This window comes from Cariama cristata, unplaced genomic scaffold, assembly GCF_000690535.1.
Source record: "Cariama cristata isolate BGI_N322 unplaced genomic scaffold, ASM69053v1 scaffold24746, whole genome shotgun sequence".
NCBI lineage: Eukaryota > Metazoa > Chordata > Aves > Cariamiformes > Cariamidae > Cariama > Cariama cristata.
Window position 1 is genome coordinate 4,145 of NW_009623031.1, and position 22,037 is coordinate 26,181.

The following is a 22,037-nucleotide window of genomic DNA, read 5'->3' on the forward strand; positions in this document are numbered from 1 at the left end:
GCCGAGCCGGGAAGAAAGGCTGGGTATTTTCTATCCATGTTGTTGGAAAGGGACAAGTTTGTGACTGGGTTGGAAACCAGGGCACAGGATGATGGTGCTGGCTCCAGCGAGCTGAGCCAGACTCCCAGATGGAACTGGGGCTTTAGAAATAAGGGGGTTTAAAACCATGAAGTCAGAAGTCCTTTTGGTAACTTTGCCATATGAGCTGCAAGAAATACACAGGGCTACAGTGAACAGAGTCCAGAGGCCACCAGCACAAGGGCCATGCTGGCAAGAGTTGCCCAGACGAAGAACGTGCCGTGCTGAGGGATTAAGGCTTGTACGAACACCAGGAAAGCCGGTCTAAGCAGAGGAAAAAGCTCAAGAGGAGCCAGGCCACAAGCAGGGCCCGCTTCTGAAAGCCATGAACTGGGAAGCCTGTGCTAGAGCTGCAGAGGGAGATGCTAGGTCCATAGCTAAGCAGCCCCTTAGTTCTCGCTTCACTTTACAGTCTATTTATAGCTTTTATTTCTCTCCTAACCACATATTTTCATATATGCCACTTATATATGGCATAGCCCTTTGTGGCCCAGGAATAAAGAGGCTCCAGCAGCAACAGCAGCAAAACGAAACAGCAACAGGGAGCAAAACTTCCCTGTTGAAGGGATGACTGTAGCCTGGGGCAGAGCTGGGCGGTGGTTAAAGCCTCTCTAGCAAGAAGGGCCTGGCATCTCGCAGGTATTTAGGTGCCTACCATTTTGCAGCTTACTTTGGCACAGCGTGGGAGAGTGCTTTGGAAAGTCCCAGGACTTGGTTTGTGCATCAGCTGAGTCACAGTACTCAGGGGAGCTGCAAAGTTAGCAGACCACAAAAAACCTGTTACCTACTGCACGAGCAGGCTGAAATGTCTTCCAGAGGAAGAAACGCACTGCAGACCAATACAGCTTATGCAGCAGAGTCAAACATTTCCAATTACTGCAGGTAAATTCACACCACCTACACAAATACAGGGTGCGACAGGCTTGCCATGTAGCACGAGGACACTTACAGCCCCAACAGTGTGAAAAAGCCTTCTCCCCCTCCGCTGTACCACCTGTGCAGCGCACAGGTGCTGAACACAGGCAGCACCCACCGTTTTGGTGGGCTCTCCTCTTCCCCGAGGGCAGCTCCAGGACAGCCCCAGCAGAGGACACGGGGCTCCTCGGGGCACACCTCCCCATCCATGTACCAGCCTCATCCCACTGATCTCCTCCGGAGCCTTGCAAAGCATCCTCTTGTTCTGCCCTCTCTGCCTCTTCCACAAAAGCTTGCTGCCCGCTGCCCTGGAGCTCAGCAACAAGGGTCCCCATGCACCCGACACTCACTTCTCTAACCTCTCCAGTGAGTGCTGTGTACCGGAACTATACAGACGATCTCAGCTACCCTTCCTAACATCTCTTCCGACTCAACCGAGTTAGAAAGATGCTGGATGTAAAAAGTTATTTGAAAAACATGTACAGAGGTGGAACTAGGAATCAAGAATTTTATTTCATGGTATGAACATGCTCCAGGGACACAGTACTGATATATACAGTGTAATGAATAAAGTTTAATCATAAAACAAAGAATAATCAGAAATAAGAGAGTTAGAAAACCAATAAATAGGAAGACAAATTATACAAACAGAGTAGCAGTTTCTCTATACACAGGACTGGCTAAGCAGAACTGTTGAGAACGGTGTAAGCCGGACACGTGTAGACAGCGTAGTCAGTGAAAGGCACTAACGACCATTTTCCCCTCCTCTTAAAGCAAGGATTAGGAACAAGTTAAATATGAAATAATTCATTTACACAACATTAAACAACATAAAGCGTCAAAACCCTCAATGTTAAGGTCAATGTTCTAGAATGAGGGGAATTTTCTGGCAGCAAGATGCAAAGATGAACACACTATATATATTATGGAAATATGATTTTTGATTAATATTATAGAGCATATACTACTGACCTGGGATGAGAACGGTTGTATTAAGCTCTTAAAAAAAACCCACAACAAACATACAAACCAAAGCCCTTCCTCATTAAAACATGTTATGGACCCATTAGACATTCACAGATTGTCCAGGGCTATAGAGAAGGCCCACGTGCAAGCCAGACTCCCTGGTTTTAAAAGAAAGTTCCCAGAGCTTCAACAAAACACACCAGTTAAAAGGTAAGCCAAGCCAATAGATCATCATGACCACGACAGTGTTCCACTTTATTTAAAGTCCTCTTGTAAGAGCAGATAATCTGTCCTCCAAGCCCCTGACACAGGAGATTACAACCAGTTTCTCCAATCTGCCAATTACAAAGGTGTGCAAGCAACTATTTACTAAGTGTTTTCTCTGCCCCAAGGCTCATTTAAATATGTAGAGTACTATTGTTTTCAGCAGCAAGACTGTAACATTAATTAAATCGTAAAGCATATGCCTTTACAGTTAAGTTTTAAATACTTTAAGTGCAGTGTCATGGTTCACAGTGGTATCTTTAAGCCACTGATGTCTGCCAGGTAAAAGAATTTTCAATGGTCTTTTTGAAAGCACAGTTCAGGAGAAATTCCCTTAAACAGGTCATTCAACAAATCTTGGCTCAAGAAGACGTAACACAAAAGGGAAATACAACAGTTATCCCTGGTTCTGAGAACTAGTACAGGCCAAAACTATGCACCTATCTGCCTGGCCTCAGAACTGACATAAGGCCTAAGACAAAACAGCATGTATGCCATTTCCAGTCTATCTTGTTTGATGAGAAGTACGTAACACAAAATAACCCAACTCTATCTAAGCACATTCAAAGTAAGGTCAGCTCCTCGAGAGCAAAACCAAATCACAGCTTGGATTGACAAAAATTCTGAGTATTTACCTCTAAGCACTAGGCTAAAGACGACATATGTCAGTGTTCATATTTGTATCTTGCATGAACTTAGGTGACAAAGCCAGATCCTGTATGAACTTAGGTGACACTCCCTCCCCTCCAAAACAGAGGGCAGTATGTTCTTCTAGGTCATAATCATGAAAAACACATTTAAAAACAGGGAAAAGCTTACAACTCATTTAGAACAGCACTGAATATATCTCCAAGGCAAAATATGCCTTTATAAGATCAGTTTTAACTATTATAGGTCCTGTTACAGACCTGTTACAGAGCCACAAGGTACATCCAGTTAAGCATCATGATAGTAAGGAAAGGCTATCAACTTTTAACTAAGTACTTCACAAGAACATTCTAGTAACTGCAAACGTGGCTACTAGCAAGAACTCAGGACACCTAACGAGCTGTCTTGTTCTTTCTGTCATGCTTAAGGACTCGATTTCTCCTGTTAGAAATCACAGCTTTTTAAACCTCTAGGTAACACTACAATTACACAGAAGGTACAGCTAATTACCAGCACCCTGGCACAGGAGCTGTTAAGACGCCTACAGCTGATGTACTCCAGCACGAGTTATAGAGCCCACACAATCCAGAGGAGATGCATTTTCCCTGTGACGCAACAGCAATGTATTAAAGTGATATGTGTCTATTAGCAGCATAAATATCAAAGAAAAAGAGCAGCCACCACAAATAAATGGTTATTATCGGAGACCAGAATTTTTTTTCCCCCTCTTATCAGAGCATAGCCAGAAACCCGAGATGATACAGTCTACACAGGAACACAAACAGCATCAGCTATTTCAGGGGATGTTACTGTCCTGGGAAAACTGGGCAATTTATGCCTGTTTTGATATCAGAGTCAAATTCATCCTCACCCTCAAATTCATCCAGTGCCCTTGTAGCCAGGGATGAGAAAATGGAGCCACGATGCTCACAGTCCCAAGGCCGAAGCCAAGTCCTAGAGTTATAGCATGCCCCTTAAATAATCTCTGCTGTTCAGATTACAAAACAATTCACATACATTTAAAAAATTCCAGCTCAGAAGCATAAAAAGCAGCCAAAGCAATGCTGCAACACAGCTTTAAAAGGAGGGAAGAAAATCTCTCTTTTGCCTTTGCATCAAAGGCCTCATTCTCCACAGTGCCAGCAGATGACACGAAAAGAGACAAAAACAAAAGCACTACTTAGACACCCTTGTTTTTCGATGCACTTCAACGGAGCATGGTCCCTTCCCAGAAGTCTCAGACTTTTGTAACTCACATTTCTCCTACCCAACTACTTTCTCTGTGCAGCAAGACAGCAAATGAAGGGAAGAGGACTGTGTATCTGATACACAGTATGATCCGGTTAATAGCCACAGTGAGGAACATTTAAATAAAAGGGTTTGATGCTTTTAAAGGTTTGCAGCAACCACTTTCAAATACAGATCAGTGCAACAGAGGACAATAGTGAAAGCTGCCAGTTATGTGCAAAGCAGGGCATAGATTAGATTTACCAGCCTTAAATTTTAGGATTTCATCAACCGTTTTGAGCTAACACGTCTAGCACTGAAACACACATCTAGAACCCTTATTTTCTATACATTTCAACAAGGATTGCCAACAATAGTTTCCCTGCACAACACGTTTAACACATGGAATTTCACAACCATCATATATACCAGTTTAATATTATGTTAATATAACATACAATATACAGGCAACTAAGGAAAAATACTTTTTTTTTAAAATAAAGCTCCATACCAGCAAGGCATGGATTTTATAGCCATGTCAAACCGTGCCATCTCTTGAATTCCATATTCTGGCCAAATCTGATACACTCACTGATTTTTACAGCAATTCTGAATGGGTCACACCTACTGCAGCAGAGAGTCAATGACGGCTCCTGGTTTTGTCGAACGTTTTCTGTTTGGAGAGCAGAAAGGAAAGGGAAGAAAATAACACCACACACACATCATTATGCTGTCCAGGAAAGACAGGGACCAGTCACGTTTCAAGTAGAAACTACACAATGGTACTTGTCCACAAACATTTGTCAGAACCAGCCAACCAAAAACAACCAAGAAAACCCATGTTGAAATCTCCCCCAACAACACATTACTTTCCAGTAATAACAGTACATGCACTGTCACTGTGTCAGATGTTAAACTGAACCACAGGACACCATAAAATAAAAGCAAGAAGCTGGAAGAGGGGGCTGCAGCAAAAGGGCATCAGAAGAGTCCCCAGACAAGTCTTTCTGGACAAGATTTTACTGTAGTAGAGATTTCAGCTTAGTTCTGTCACACGTGACACCAGTAAACCTTGGACCATGCAAAATTTTAGCATTTTGTCTTGTCATTAAGCAAATATTTGAAACCTTACAGTGAATTTGCATGCACAAACTTAAGCCTTCCCCTGGATAAATCCCCCACTACATATAGATACTCCAAAGTTCTTCACCTTCTACCCGTCTTGGGCCTGGATCTTCCTTTTGAAGTCCTCGGCCTCTCCAGCTTCATCAGAGATTGCCTCAAGCTTTCTTCAGTGTAAGCTAAGTAAACATGGGAAAGGTCCACTTCAAAGGGCTAAAAAAAAAAAAAACCACACAAAACAAAGAAAACCCCACAAAACAAAAACATCAGAATCATTTTATACACTGATCAACCCTAGAAAGACTCATCTCTTCAAAAGAGGAGAAACTGAAATTGGACAGTTTCCCCACAAACATGCAGTAGCAGACACAGGCAGCAGAACTTAGACCTATGCAGTTCAACACATGCTTATAAAGAGTCACTCACATCTTTTTCTTTTTTATCCAGGACAGGTGTCTGTTTCCTCATATTATTTCCTGTATATGCAACACATTTCTGAAAGAAACAAAGGTCTGTTTGTAAAGTCTATTGTGCACAGAAAAACCAACTACAGCTTTATCAATTTACTTCTGGGCTCAATTAAACTCCTCAGAAGCCCGTGCTAACATTAGCTTGTACACGAGCCAGTCGGCTAGCTTACCAGCTGCCATTCTCCAATGTCTTCATTCCAGTGAACATAGTTTTCAATCATTTCCTAGAAAAATTAAAACAGTAATTGTTACAGACTTGCACAATTTACCCTCCAGATGCATTTTCCAGAACATACATCCCTAAAGGCTGGGACAAGCTGCTTAAGAAGTCTTGACCATTCCAAGTTGTTTTGAACATGACGTGGCTGTCCTGTTCAAAAACTCCTATTTACACTTGGAAGACTACAGAAGAGAAAAATACCACTCCCAAATCATATGCATTGGAGTTCCCACTAAAGCATGGATTTTCTATCATGCCAATGCCATCAGGATAGCAATAAACACACATCGTAATGTGGAAAAAAAAGAAAGATTAAGGGAAGTAACTTTTATGTTTTCTATTAAATAGCGTGCATCATATTTAAGCTCGTCACAAATTTTCTGGATATTGGGGTCACAAAGAAAACATGTGAAGAGTTCCAAGTTCAGTCTTACCACTTCATATTAATATCAGACATTACCAAGCACAACTTCAAGCACAGTGGAAAAAAGAGCTTTTGAACAAACCCAGAGCATAGGCACACAGTGAATTCACCAGTTAAACACATGGTGAATGTGTTTTGTTTTTTTTTTTTTAAAGTTAGGAAAATATGCTGCAAGAGAACTGAGGTTAGTATATCACTCTGCTTACAACCCCTGACATATTATACACTTCCCTAAAACAGATTCCATAACCACAGAATTGTAGCCAGAGTTATCAAAACCCCTGAGAAATACAACAAAGCCATTCTGCATTCGTTATTCACATCATTGTGCTGGTTTTGGAGCCAAATGCACCCAACCCACCAACTCTGATCTTCTTCCAAGTCAACTTCAAGCAGAAGTTCACCACATTACAAGAGTCACTTGACAAAAGCATCTTTTCCTATTTTAACATCCCCTGGTTCTAACAATTCAGATAAGGGCACAAACACATGAATGCAACTGAGTTGCACCTGCTCAGCTGAGCCACAGCAAAGAAAAGCTCACAGCAATATGCACTGACTCCTTTGTGCTCCAACTTAATAGACAGGTGTCATTCAGCTCACTGTGAATACCTCATGAAGAGAAAAGATGACAACTCGTTGCATTTGTTGGACAGAATAAAAGCCAGAGGGCTCAGCATGCACAGCACAATCCTACATCACAGGCTTAGGCTCTTTGTCTTTACCTGGTAGTCCTGAGGAATGAAGTTATCTATAATAAGCATCTGAAGACGAAGCTCCCTGCTCAGCTGTCGAATATTCTCTAGCAATCCTTCAATCTCTCTCTGATGCTCTTGTTGCAGATCTGCCATCTGAAGACAAATCAGGCATTTGCGAGGCATCAGAGTTAGCTTAAGACATGGTAACAGCCTAAAAGAACAGTCTTCTGCCTATACAAGGGTTTTGGGAAATTAAAACAAACTCTGGTTATAAGTACTAGAATATTTATCTCTGAAGAATAAACTTTTGGAAGCATTCCAGCTCAGAGATGGCTGAAAGGAGCATTAAGTTCTCAGTTTCACAGAAACGAAACTGGCCTTCTGCCAGTCCAAGCTCTGCACCAGCTAAGAGCAGATGAAGAGTGTGCAGACAAGTTATATCCTTGGCAAGATTTCAAGGAAAATCTCTGATCCCAAAGACAAAATGCACTTTTCATGAAACAGGAACTCCAGATACCAGCCAAAGGACACACTGATCCAGTGACTGAGGAAGAGATAATGAGAGCAACAGGTAGAAAGGACAGCCAGCTAAGAGCAGAGGAGCATTTGAACTGCTGCAAAGCAGGAGACTGGGCTGTCAGCAAACAACCTATTTTGTTTCAGAAATAACTAGTGTTTTTCTGTGAAGTTCTGAGTATCTCAGGGTCTCACACATACCCTCTTCTCATCCTGGCGTGGGGAAAAGCTCTACAACATGCCCCTGTGAAGGAAGCTGTGACACCAGACTTAGATCTTTTTGAATTACATGACCCAAATGGACAGCACAGAAAGACATTTCTAAACACGCAGCACTTTTTCCAGTCGTACAAAGCTGATGGCTTACCCTTCCCAGCTATAGTCCCTCGCATGATCACAGGTTGAGGACTTCAGATACTAACCTCTGATTTTGCAGCCATAAGCATGGTCCAAACTTTCTTCAGCTTTTTGGTTTTCCCCTGTGCTTCTTCCTGGAGGCTGGTGTACTTCTCCTCGATGTCCAAGCGTTCTTGCTACGTGCAACATTCAGCACAGACATCCACACATTAACATAATCAAAGAAACTCTCTGCAACAGTATGAACAAGAGGAGAAACTACTCGAACAAAACGAAGTATTTGCCAAGGGCACGGAGACCTGGCTTAGCCAGGCTGGCTCAGACCCACAGTGATCACACAGTCCCAGAGCTGAGCACTGCCGTGGCCTCTGAAGCAGTTAGCTTCTGCTGTGCTTTCAGAGTAGAGCCACATTTCATCCACGTGAGCCATGCCAAGGCACACAACGTGGTGTGTCCCACCATTGCTGTTTTCAGACAGCTACAGCATACAACCCCACCTCCTTCTCCTCAAGCTCCTTCCGAAGCTGTTCTGCTCTCTTCCTTCGTTCTTCCAGTTCCATATTTGATTCTTCTAGAAGCTTCTCTTGTTCCTCTGCTTTTGCCAGCAAGTCCACGCCTCCCACAATCACCTTCTTCTCCAATGCAGACAGTTTCTCCAGTAGGGATTGGTGCTCTTGTCTAGAGAGACAGGTAAGCGTGAAACTTCCTGTCCTACAGTGCTCACAAGGCAGCAGGTCCAGCTCAGTTTTACAGTCCAGACAACATTCATGGGGCTGGAAAAACTTGTCTTGCTGCCAAAGGTTTAAGCAAGGGTGAGGCAGTGCAAGTGAATGCAGGGAGTTCCCTGAGCCTCAGCTCCCATCGCTTTCCCGCAAGCGAAACCAGGTCAGCAGAGAAGTCTCTCCTGCTGCAAGTCCCCTCTGTGAGGGGCTGCAAGGCACTGGTAATATCACCAGGCTACCCAAGGCACCGCCTCCCCGAGGGCCCTGCCAGCACAGCGATGCTCCAAGGCAGCTGCAGAAATGGAAGCGAGTGAACAGAGATGAAAGCAGGGCAGCTGAGATGCAAACCAGGAATGCTGGCTGCTCTTGGAGCAGCCTCTGGCAGCAGGCCTGTCCTATTTGCATGGGCCAGTGCCATCTCAGCAGCTTTTCAGCTCCAGAGTGGAGAACCCCTGCACCCAAAATGACATGCTCGTGACAGCGTGCCGCAGAAAACCTGGTTTGCTACACAGCTATTACCCACTGACCAAGCAGTACAACTGTACTGCTGCTCTTCACAGGTCTCCAGCATTTGGAGGATTCATTTATGTTTCTAGGCTATCTTGCACAACTAAAGTTAAGAGAAGAAAGAAGTGGCAAAACGATAAAGTTTGTCTTTTGTATCTGCACTAAACTCTGAAAGCAGAGTAAGCTCCTCTTTCAGTTTAATAGCATGAGTTGATGTTCAGTTTATACTAAGTTTGACAGGCACCTCACCATGCATCTCCAGATACCGTAACCGAGTTGTAGATTAAGAAAGGAAAAACCCACATGACCACACAAACTGCTCAGAGCAGGGTACTCACTGAGCTTTAAGCAAGTCTTTTTCTCTCTTCTCCAGCTCAGCTCTGGCTTTATTTCTTTCTTCCTCTTCCATATCAAGCTTAGTTTCAAGAGCTTTTCTCTCCTCTTCAATCTTTGCTTGCATCTCGACCATCTTATCAGGGGAAACTTTCTTTTTGCCTTTGGAAGAGATAGGGAAAACAGAAAAATAAGAGCCTCTGTACCACAGCATTTTTTTTTCCAAGTTCAGATTAAATACTTCATTTAACAAAAATTCATTTAATTAGATGTCAGCTCCAAGCTGGGCACAACTCACTTTCAAATCCCATTTTAACATTGTCCAGCTGTCACCAGTTCCTACAGCGAAGGAATGCTATATAGCCAACACTATAGTGTCCCCAAAATGGAAAACTTATGAAGAGCACTTGGAGAAGGAACACTGCCTAAGAAGACCTAAAAAGAACTCTGAGCTGAAAACTCACATTATCTAACTCTGTAGATTAGACCAAGTGAAGGAAAACAGAAGACTGCCTTGACCTACAGCTACAAGACCTAAGCTACCAAGAGTTACACACTCGAATTTCTGATTAGCATCCCCACTACACCCCTTGTTCAGTGTCCTACTTAGGGGCTTACCTATCGCAAAGTGAGCACGTAAGTATTTTAAGAATGCACTACTATGAAAATACAGAGACTAGTGACTTTCAGAGCAGCCATATGAAAAACAGGCAATTAAAGAAACTTTTTGATGGTATTCAGTCTATGTAACAGTGACTACCCACAGATTTGAAAGCACTGAGGTTTGCTGTGCCTTATCAACTGTCTTTACAACATACTACTACAGCAAACCAGACACATTTCATAGGGAATTACAAAGGAAGTGGCCAGAGCAACTCACTGAACCTATCAGCCTGAAGGGATGCTTCCGAACACCTGTAGTCTTGAAACAAAGTGTGAGGCTACTGCCCTCCAAAGTCACTCCACAAGTCTTGAGTCAACTTTCATTGTAATCCCAAGAATGCCTGAGGTAGATGAACACGAGATCCTTGGAGTGAGCGAGAGCCCAGCCTATGAGCACTTCCTCAAACCTACAACTCTCCTATATCTCCCTTTATTCACCCATCAATCCTTCATTTTCTTGTTTTGCTCTTCTCCAGACATAACCCCACCGACGCATCCCATAGAATCCAGATGCCTAGAAACTCACAGAAGCCATCGACTGTCAAGGGACTGTTTTTCACAGTGATAATGCATATGGTCAGAACATGCTCAAGAAAGCTCATGTTCAATAAAAGGCTTCCCTTCCCTCCAGTCTTTGTGGCATTCAGCTTTATTTATAGACATATATGACCTCTAGCAGACAGATAAAATGCACTGTATTTGTAAACATGCATGCCCATATGTCCATATCTGTCTGCATGTTTGTTCATGCACACAAGAGAATATAATTAGTTTTGTGGCAAGGTAAGGACTTCAGCACAGCAGCAATGTCTTAGTTTCCATCTGCTAAACTTTGGAATCTGATAATAAGCACTTATTTCTGGATCTGTGGTGAAAAAAAATCTCTCACTAATGAGTCTGAGTAAGAAGCTTTCTGAAAGTGCTATACCAAGATCATCATATAAAAAGAGATAAGCCAGATAAAGGCTTCTTACTGTTAGTACACAGCCCTATATATTCTCAGTTTAGGAGAAAGAGGTGAACCAAACCAAGTTGCAAGACTGTTTCACAAGCTCTGCAATTGTATTATAAGGAGGTGGAAATCAATTACACCAACCTGCTTGATCTTGCATTAAGAGGAAGCAGAAAGCAAATCGCAGAGGCAGCATATGCGTAAAAAGAGGAGGAAAGAAAAATATATTATTGCTTTGATCATTTTGGACAAAGATCATCAGCATCAAAACAAACCTTAATTTCTAGAGTAGAAAACACAGGATAATCATCACTAAAAAAACTCCATTAGAGCAAACATTAATGCATTACGATTTTACGCTAAAGCAGAGAAAGTTTCTGTACTTCAGAGTGCTTTGCATATCCAGGATAATCTTCAGCTCACTCTTGCATTCTTCTGCCCATTCAATGCAATGCAGAATTTAAATGTAACATTATGAGCCTGCCGCAAAGATCATGCCCTAAGAAACAATTTAAGAGGGTAGATTTCTTCTTCAATAGGAGACTTAATGCTCCCCCCCCAGCCCCTGCCCCAGCTCAGGATAGCCAATTCTGTTATATTACCTGTAAAATATTAGCACAAAGACGACTTGTTTTAAGTTTTAAGCAAGTTTCCAAGCCAATTCTTTGCAAGATACATGACAGTTGCACATAGGGAGTCTCAGCACAAGATTTCTTCATTTAATTACACAGGGTATTAGTAGGTTAATTTGCAGTAACTGATGCTTCCATAGAGGTATATAGCCAGTCTTGGTTATTCAAGCAAGTGCAGCAAAAAAGGCAGAACAAGAAAGGGATAATGAAAGACACCACATGCAAAAGGGCCACGCTTGAGGACAGTTAATATCCCAAACCACACAGAGCCACGCTTATCCTAATCACCAAAAGCCCAGCGCGACTTCCACAACAGAGCTGTCTCCAAACTTGCAGGAGATGGACTCATCCACCCACTGTCACGTCAGCAGTTTGCTATTAACTGTCCTCATCCAAATAAAATACTCGGGTTTCAAGCAAGCTTTGAAAGAGCAAGTTTGAAGCAAGCAGATTCCAAGCCTACCATTGTATGACCCAAAGGTCTCCCTTAGGTTGTGATCCTTCTTACCCCACTACCACAATTCCTCTGAGCTGATGCTTTCCACTAACATAACTAGTGTAAGTGTGATTGAACTATATAGCAATACTTTCCAGACTCTCTCCACACAGGGAGGAGAGTGGACTGCATCTATACAGGATAACCACAACAGCAGGTGAAGTCCTTACAAGCCAAGTCCTGAGATGTGACTTATTTCTTCAGTGACTGTAGAGTTTTTAAAGGCACCGAGCCCTCTCTCTGACCAGAGCAGACCAGACTTTCCTCACTGCTAGATCAAAATCTAGATTCCTTGTTCAGAGGAACTAAGCCCCACAATGATCAAGAACTTAATGTCATGGGGCAGTTAAACCCCAACCACCAACCGAGGACTTTTTTTTTTTAATCATCTGCCAAAATAAAGCCAATCAACCAAGCGTTACCATGTTTTCTTCGCAAGTATAAATCTCGCGTTGATTGATTGACTGTTCCATTCATTTTCTCCAAAACTAATTTTGGGAAGCCAGAGTCCAATGTAACACAGCACAACCCATTTCACCTGTCTAGCTGTCCTTTTCATGAACTCATATTGTAGCAACTCCCATTAAAAAGTTAGCTCAGACTTTTTCCTGGTATTTTAGGGGGAGTGTTTAACACGGACGTTGCAAACTGTCTTTTTTAACCTATTATTTCTCAATTGTCTTTAAATCTTGTTCAAGCAGCATACTAAATTGCTTCCTATTCTCTCACATATCTGGCTAACAATGTGTACACCGAACAACTGTTTCAAGCATGGAAGCAGCAAAGGAAAGGCATGCTTTAGCAGAGTTAAAAGTTCAGGTTTATCTTTCCAACAGACATAGCAGGGGAAAGTGCGGCATTGCAAAATGGAGTGTGCAGATTATGGAAAGGCCAAAGCTTAAAGGACTTAAGAGCTCCCACTCACTAGTGAAGGACTTATCCAGAGGTTTCTCTATGACAGAGCATGTGGAGTCTGAACTACTGCTGCTGCTACTGCCTGGAAAACAGAAATGCGTCCCACAGAAAAACCCAGAGAGGAAGAAACATGCAGATGGGAAGTTAGTTCTAAAGGAAAGAAACCCAGAAGAACCAGCAACCTAGTTCAAAAAGGCACAAGTTCCCATTAGGAAGCATTTGCTAGGATCCCTCCCAGACTCAGCTTGCAAAGCCACCATTTCCCAGCACAAAAATAGCATGCTCAGAAAGACACTTCAGTTAAAACCCATCTTAACCAGCCTACAGCTTAAAACAACATGCCAAGGCAGCTTCCATTTCAAGCAACAACAGCACAGAAAATCAGATCATAGTGGAGAAGGCTGTGGATATCTGCAGTAGCAGAGGATTCAGTGACCAGGAGTCCTTTCCAGTCTTATGCACATGACAACGTGCACTTTTCCCTCTAGAAGGCAGAATCAGCTTACACAGGGACAGTTCCTGGGTGTACTCCTGCTAAGCAGCACCCTTACTTTGGGAACTTAACTACAGCGGCTTGTTTGGAAGTTGAGTAAGTCAGTTACTCGCCCCTCTACTCCTTTCAAAAGCAGCATTTTGAAGGTGGTCTCCTCTTTGGAGGAGATTTGGGCAGGACTTGGTTCTTGATGTAGACAGTGGTCAATCATTTTGCTTCTAGAAATTACCAAAAGGTGAAAACCAAAATTGTTACAACTATCACCAAAGGCGTAACAAAGGTCATTTACAACTCTACTTGGACAGATACGAAAATGAAGAGAGTGCATCTAAAGTAGGAATGCTTTAACAGAATTTTTTTAACAGATGTGGGTGCTTCAGGACAAGAAGGCAGTTTGAATGTCAAAATTAGTTTACTAGAGAAGCTGGAAGTTGAGGTGCAGCACTGGGCTTGACTTCTCTACTCCACATGAAGAAACATTAGAGATGTTCTAGGGGCATAGCAAGCTCCCTGGAAGCCACAGCATCCCACGGTACTCAGTGACCTGCAGTTCTAGGTTCAGCAAAAAAAAATTGGGGTTTAGATGGTATGCAGTAGTTTAACACTGATGTAGGACAAACGCAAACTTCACCATGGGATTTCCAGAATGCTCCCAAAAAAGGGACATGCAGCTCCCATTCAGCTTTTCAGCTTGCACAAAGACACCCAAAGGTCAAGTTTTCCCTCTATCAGCATAAAATAGGACACCAGAAGAGTCAGTTATCCATAAGACAGATGAATCCTTTGCCTAAACCACAGCCAAAATTCCCCTCCAATCATTCCCATGGTTATAAAAACCACATCTGCCTACCATTGATCTCTGCTGCCTTCTTCCTCCCACCTCCATGGAGCAGGGGAAGTTCCACACCACCAGTCAGAAGCCATACACAGCCACCTTGCGGCAACCAGGGAGCCACCACAAGAGATGATGTTACCACAAGCACAACTACCCAAGTGGAAGCAGATACTACACGGGTTCAGAGTTGTACATCTACGGAGACGGCACCAAATCGCTTCGTTTCTAGGAGAGGCATGATAATTGCAGCGGCAGTAGGGCAGCTCTACAACTCCACTTTTTCCCGCCTGGCTCTGGCTACGGTTTTTGACACCAGCTCCTGGATAAGAAGAGACCAGTGGCACTGACAGGAATCTCTACTGCCTTACCCCGCCGTTTCTTCCGCTTCTCCCCATCCTCTCCGATCTCCCCATCGTCATCTTCATCCTCCTCTTCAGAATCACTCGTCTCGGAACCAGATATCTCTTCCCCTAGAACAGAAAAGTGTGCTTTTTGATGTGCTTTCCTTCACCTCATACCAGCTTGTTACTGTGACAGCAGCATTTGGCCAAACCCACCAGTGTCCAACATCAGCTTACAAGCACTGCAGAAGTCATTAACTGTTGAGCAGACAGACAGTTTGCCATGGCTTAGGAAACTTAAGGAAAGTCACGATAAGCAATTTAACGCTGTTAAGTCAGTGTGTATATGTTAAAGCGCAAGTGGATGCTTTTCATGGGAAAACGCATCCTTGCACTGCTGAAGCATTAAGCTACAAAGTTCTCCCAGCAGGATCTCCCCAGAGAAAATGCTTAGATGAACTAAGTTCACACAGACTTGCTACTTAAATCAGACACCCATATACATGAATCTAGATGGCTGTTAATTGAGAAAAACATTCGTGAAACTGGACATTTATCATTGTTGCCATTGCAGACACAATGCTCATGTTTCAGGCTGAGTTTGGAAACCCAACTGAATAAAATCCAACATTTAACATCCTGGCTTTCCAGTAATGTTAGCAAACATAAGGCTGCTTGTTCTGTAGCTTAGAGTCTAAAATTTAAGAAGCCACCCTCGGCCCGCCAGGGAACAAACAGCTATACCCAGCTCCCAGCCCTTGAAGAAAGCGTTACTGACCATTTCTTGCTTCTCCTGAACGGGGCAGACTCCAAACAGCAAGCCATGTTGGAGTTACTGCCACAGCTGTTCTGTGCTGTGAGCATCTCTCTCCAGAGATGCTGGGCCAAGGTCACTGTTTAGTAAGCATCCCTCTGGCAGTCCTTTGATGTTGATGGAATAAGTGTCACAAGGCCATGAAGTTACAGGGCTTAAAGCAGCTTCTTGTTTCTCTAGGCAGTGTTTGAAAGCCAGATCCAGTTCTAGCTCCACAAGTTTGGTTCATTTTTCTCCTGAAAAATGCATCCCTCCTCCTCAAACAGGGGAAGCATTTGACCTTTTGTTACAGGCCATTTTAATTCCCTACTCTGTGTCCAGCCATGCCCAGAGCCCTCCTGCTGACCGGGCAAGCCCGGGCACACCTAACAGGGCCCAGAAGCCATCGCTTACCCTGGTGCCAAGTGCCACCTAGCGGGCAAAGCCCCGTGCCCGCCGGGCCACCGCCACACTGCCCTTGGGACACCTCTCCTGGGACCCAGCAGGGCAAACGAAGCCAGGACACTGGCCCGCATCAGCTACCAAACTCGCATGATACATCTTCAAATAGCAAAGAATGCTCACGCTCCAACAGAAGGAGCATCGGTATACAGAGAAATGCTAGGAGGAAGGAGAATCTCACCTTCCTCCAGTTTTTTCTTAAGTTCTTCAATTTCTTTTTGAAACTGGCGGAGCAAAGCATCCTTGGGATCTTCATTAATCCTGGCCTTGTTCTTGATATTCTTGGCTCGGTTTGCATACCTGAGAGTGCTGATAGTCTCATCATAGTTGTAGTCTGCCGGTCCAATGTTTGCACACTGTGACACATGGAAGACCAAGTTAATGGAGAACAGAGCGCCAGAGCCCAGAACAAGTAATTTCAGGGACCCGTCCCCAGCTCTGCCAATCTCACACTGTTACTCTCTCCCAAGCTTTCCTGCTGCTTCACCAAAGCTGCTTTTGCCTAGCCAAGCACAGCTTCTATTTGATCTTATGCACATGTGTACATTTGCACTGTGTTTAGAACCTCATCTGTACAGAGGCAAAGAGAAAAAGACAGAAAAAGATGCACACAGAAGGTTCTCTAAGCTGCAAACAGCTCTGAAAAAGAGCTAAATGCCAGGATGTTCTCATTGCAAAGTCACTACGCTGCCCCTGCAAAAATGCAGCTCGACAGCTGGCACTGGAAAGGGCATCTCTCAGCTTACCATCATGGTTTTGGAGTTGCCCCCCAGAGAATCCTGAAGGAGCCGTGTAAGTTTGGAGTTACGGTAGGGCACATGGGTGCTCTTGCCATCCACCAGTGCAGAGATAACATTCCCCAGTGTGGAAAGAGAGAGGTTGATCTTAGTAGCCTCCTTCAGTCGCTGCCCCGTGGCTCCAGTTTTTGCCTGTCTTTCAGAACCCTGGAAAGGGAACAAGAAGCAGAAGCAGGAGTTACAACAGATCCTCCAATACATCTTCTCCCTCCAAATAGGATCAACTATACCTGAAGTCTTCCTAGCAGCAATGTCACTACCTACCTCATGCATTATTAGAGAACCTGGCTAAGTACCTCAGACATTGTTAAAGACACAAGTCAAACAGGTCCTAACTGAAGCTTTCAGTGCCAGTAAATTCTGGATTGCTCAAAGTAATGCAGTGGGGAAAATGGAGATTTTGTCCCCATGAACAAAAGCGTTATTTATGAGAAGTCAGCAGTTATGAGGCACCTCAGCTGGAGCAGCTAAGCACCATCTCCAGCCTTTCCTATCAGCAGATCAAGAAGGAAACACAGCACTGCAATTACTCTTAAGGGTTTCACAGAGCAACCTAAACATACATCATATAAATAAAGTTAACATGCAGACATGGAATGCCTTTAGTCTCCCCTCTCTTGCATCTTCTCCAAGGAAAGATACTCCAGCGTAAAGTTTGGGCTAAAGACATTTTACCAGCACATCTATGTTGGTTCAAAGCGAGTGACAGAAGGAGGGAACCTGCAAGTGATAAACTCCATGGTCACAACCCTCTTAAAAAAACGAAACACAAACACACACACTCTTGCAAAGACCCAGTTCTACTGTCCAGAGAGCTCTTTCCAATATAGTTTATCCATGTAGTGATTAATTTATAGAAGCAAGAGAGCTCTATTTACTGGAACAGGCTCTAGGTACACTGAAGACTCTTCCTGGTACAGCTCTGATTTAAGGCCCCAAGTGAATACTTCACAGAAATCAAATGTCAACCAGAAGTCTGGGCGTGGGGCATGCCATTTACTGTGCCTTCAACACTGCATACATGAGCAGCGATGCCCAGCATGCATTACAGTAGACCTGGCTGGTCCTACTTACAGCAAGATCAACGAGATGCAGTTTGCCCATGCGCACGTGCATGTTTCCATCAACCCCCTTCTCACTGCACTCAATAGTGATAGTGAAAATGGCGTGCGAACGAGAGCTGTGCTCATTCATGTTTGTGGCACCAACAGAACCTTTTAACAAAGAGAAAAAGCAAATGTCATCTTCATAAGGAATCACGTGCTCCTGTAACACTCCTCTTGCTCTCAAATCTCTTTACCCAACCCTGTTTTTCAGAAGATGGAAGATGAATGCTCAGACTCAGCAGCAAACTGTAATTCTTGGGCACTGAAGTTGCCGCACATTTCCAATCTGGACTAGCAGAAGTGTTAGAGCCTGTTGTAGCTCTAAGCCAACCACAGACTCCCATCCCAAGAGCAGCAGTAGTTCTCATCTGTTTCTTTAAGGCTACAAAGATCAGTGGCCTAAAGCATTCACAGCTGATCCCTGAAAACAGCCATATTTTCAGAAATAAGAATACAGCAACCCATGCCAAGAGCAACAGTAGTCAAAACTTTGGGTCATAAAAGGATCTGAGCTTAACTAAGAAGTGTTCCAGAAAACATGAACCACCTCCCACCAACAGCACAGCACAGGGCTAGTTGTTGTTCATCCTGATCAGAACTGAAGAGCGAAAAGGACCAAGACACACACTAGTAGTTCCAACAATGCTGACCACCCTCATTCCATCTTCCCCTTTGCTGTTTCCCCCACTGGCACGGGCTGATGCAGGAGGTACAGCCTTCTTCACCTGCCCCTGCACAAAAGGGGGTTGGGAGGAGGTATCCTTTTTGCTCTGCTCAGCTGAACAATCTTTCCAGTATTAGGACTAGGATCTCTTACTGCGGTCTCATAACCACACCTTTGATGTGCTTGCATGATACACCTGCCCACAGCAAGGCTACGTACGGTTCTTGTGGCCCAGAGTCATGATTCTGTCCATATCATCTGCATTGTTTACAACATAAGCTGAAAGGTCTTTGATATAAACTCCCACATCAGGTCTCTCTTTAACCTAAGAGAGAAACAGTTTAGCTAGAGCATCCTTAGGAGATCCCCGACAGCAAATTTTCAGTGGTACTGTAATAATACAGTGATTTACTCCTTGAGGTTCTGGTTTGCACATAAAACACTCCAACACTCAGAATCAGAGTAGCTAAGGAATAAAGACTCATGCAAGACAACATTCTGCTGGTTTCCCCAGTGGCAAATAGTGACTTCAAATCTCAGTCTCTAATTTCTAGGGGACCTTTGGGATAGACCTGCAGGCACAAAAGTGACTCCGATGGAACAGCCAGTTTCTCACTATGCAGCTGACCAAATGGAAAAAGATTCAGAGAAGTCAGTAGTGATATCCAGCTACTGTATCTTAAAGGAAATAGCTCAGGTGCTGAGGACCTCAACCTCCCGCTTCCCTTCAAGTGCTTCTCTAGTCTTTAAAATATAGTATTGCTCACTGATTCAAAACAAACATCAGGTTCAGAACAGCAGACTCACCTCTAATCTCTGTGTCTGGTCTTTTCCTAGCAGGTCCCGCACTTCTTCATTGTAAATTTCCAGGTAAGACACGCGAACTAAAAACCTGAAGACAAAGAGCTGGGTAGCTTTCTTAGTAAGACATTTGCTAAAGTCCAACAAACCCAATCACAGAGTGCAAAGAAAACGTAGCGATATACCAACACAATCCTGCTAGCCCATCAAGAACTGCCTAAGTAGGAGTCTTTCAGCTAGGGCCAGAGGTACCGTTTCAGTTGCCATTGTCAAGGTCAGGCTCCTACTACAGACAGACACGCAAAAGACAGAGGCAGTGAAGAGAAGCTGTTTACCTTGTATCCCCCTCTGCCTTGGCAATGTGACCAAATATATGGGCAAAGGAATTGGGAATGATGCCTCTGAGCTCAGGAACTGCTCGGACCCCTTCCATGGTGAAAGTTTTGCCTGTTCCAGTCTGACCATACGCAAAAATAGTACCTGAAGGATCAGAAGATATGAACAAACTCTAAGAAGTTGCTAACTGCAGTTTTGCTTCATCCCTTCTTAGCCCAACAGCACTAAACACCTCTATTTTTATGGAGTCGAAATCTTCCACTCGCTCCAGTGGACACTGTACAAGGCTAGGAGCAACAGAAATGCTAGACAGTCACAGCAAACAGGGCTGACCCACTGTTTTATTCAGCCTGCAAGATATCTAAGAAAAAGTCAGTTTTAACTGTGCAGAGTGATTAAAATATGGAATGCTAGTACACTTAGGTCTCACACACAAATAATTAAGGCAAGCCCAATTAATAACATGGCCAATTAGAGGAAGATCATTATATACCAACTGCAAAATCAACTATTGATAGTGCGCTAAGCCACAGCAGAAACAGCGTGAGGCTTCTGCAACACAGGCCATGGCATCAGCCCAGTTCTGAACCTGCAGAAGCAGCTACAATTTGGACTAGGTAATCAGCCTGAACAGGACATCCGGAAAATTTGCTGAGATCCCAGACCCTGGTACTCCAGAAATATACTGGTTCCTAAGCTTAGCCTAGCACTGCCGAAAACTCAAGTTTTGATTGTGAAGCCACTGACATTACAATTCAGAAAAGCTGAACTATAATCAGCTGAAACCTGGGCGTATTAGCACACAAGCTTATTAGGCATTTTACAAACCTTTAGAAACTTCGTAATCTGTTGCTGTTCATAGCATACTGTTATGGAAAGCAGTAATTTGCTGCCTTACCAGCATCTGCTTTCCTTTACGCAACACATTTACATGCATAACAGACACACACACACACAAATCATGGTCATACTCTTCCCAGCTGTAGGAAGCAACAGATCATCTGTGGGGTAGGGCAGATGTATTTAACTAGTCATCTTAGTTTAAAACAGCAAAGTTTAGAGGAGAAAATGCAGCAGTTATATGCAAAAGTCTGGTATGCATACCTAGTTACTGCAGGACCGCGGCAGCTGCCTGGTTACTGAAATTGTATAGTGAAGAGCCACTGAGAATTCTGATAACAACACAAAATGTGTATCTTTTGCAAACAGAAGATACAGAATAAAAACCTACAGCTATCTGACCTCAGCTGTGTCTTGTTCATCACCGATCTCCCACCGTTAATGATCACAGTAGATACAATCACTGACTACTCAGAACAGCAAGTACCTTTAGGCTATTTTAAGTTAGAGGCCACAACAGAAACAATACAGGGCTATAGCCCTCAGAAGGCAAAACTCCCTTAAATAAGATCAGCAGGCACTCTAACAATGCACCGAATAGGAGATGGGATCCTTGACTTAAAATAACAAGGGACTTACCATTGTATCCTTCTAGGACAGAGTCAATAATAGGTCTTGCAGTTAAATTATAGACATCCAGCTGTTTACTCTCTGGTCCAAACACTGTGTCAAACGTAAATGTCTTGGGAGGCTCATTGGATGAGTCTGTTTTATGAACAGTTATAGTTCCTCTCATTTCATCTACGTTGACTGCCATCTTGTAGCCCGTAGCTTTCTCTCGTTCATTAAGAGGCCGGCATCGAACAACCACCTTAACATTATCACAGCTCTCTGGCTTGTCCAGCTTCTCAGGCTTGTTGATCTATAATTATTAAAAAAAGAAGAAAAATGTGACTCTGTGACGCTACTGTTAACATAGCTGTGTGTTTAAGCACAAATGTTATTGAATCAACTCAAGTAGATCCATACATCTCCATAGGATCATGAACTCAGGGGACTTAAAATCAGAATTGGTTTATAATTAAAGCTGAGAATATAATATACACTTATTCAGTCAATGCAATCTTCTTCTGTTTGCTAATGTGGAAACTGATTGAGTAAAACTTGAGAATTTCACATTCAATATCATCTAAGATTTTCTTCAAGAAACAATTTCATGCTTGTAAGCAGTCCACAAGCAGTTTGCTGAAAGTAGGTGCAGTCAGGCCATTCTCTCACCTTAACACTGACCGTGCTCTCTCACTGGAGCACAGAAGTCTCAAAGCTTACAGATAACATAAGCAGACACCAGTGAGCGCTGGCTGAAGGGAATTCATTTAAATTACAAGCTTCAGTGTACTTGCTGAATTTTAATCGTTTAGAAAATTCAAATGCTGTATTATAA

At 43.4% G+C, this 22,037-nt stretch overlaps 1 protein-coding gene across 1 annotated transcript; it reads right to left on the reverse strand.

Annotated features, from left to right (window-relative positions):
* Positions 1-3,825: 3,825 nt before the first annotated feature.
* KIF3A (kinesin family member 3A) lies at positions 3,826-21,510 on the reverse strand. The gene is made up of 17 exons (XM_009702584.1): positions 21,233-21,510; positions 19,753-19,897; positions 19,424-19,508; positions 18,836-18,941; positions 17,921-18,060; positions 16,796-16,993; positions 16,231-16,405; positions 14,822-14,923; positions 11,227-11,235; positions 9,473-9,629; positions 8,403-8,583; positions 7,971-8,081; positions 7,060-7,185; positions 5,861-5,914; positions 5,647-5,715; positions 5,309-5,433; positions 3,826-4,771 (listed from the first exon to the last, which is right to left on the reverse strand). Exons 1-17 carry the CDS (start codon positions 21,408-21,410, stop codon positions 4,723-4,725), a joined length of 2,010 nt encoding a protein of 669 aa, XP_009700886.1. The 5' UTR covers positions 21,411-21,510; the 3' UTR covers positions 3,826-4,722.
* Positions 21,511-22,037: the final 527 nt, after the last annotated feature.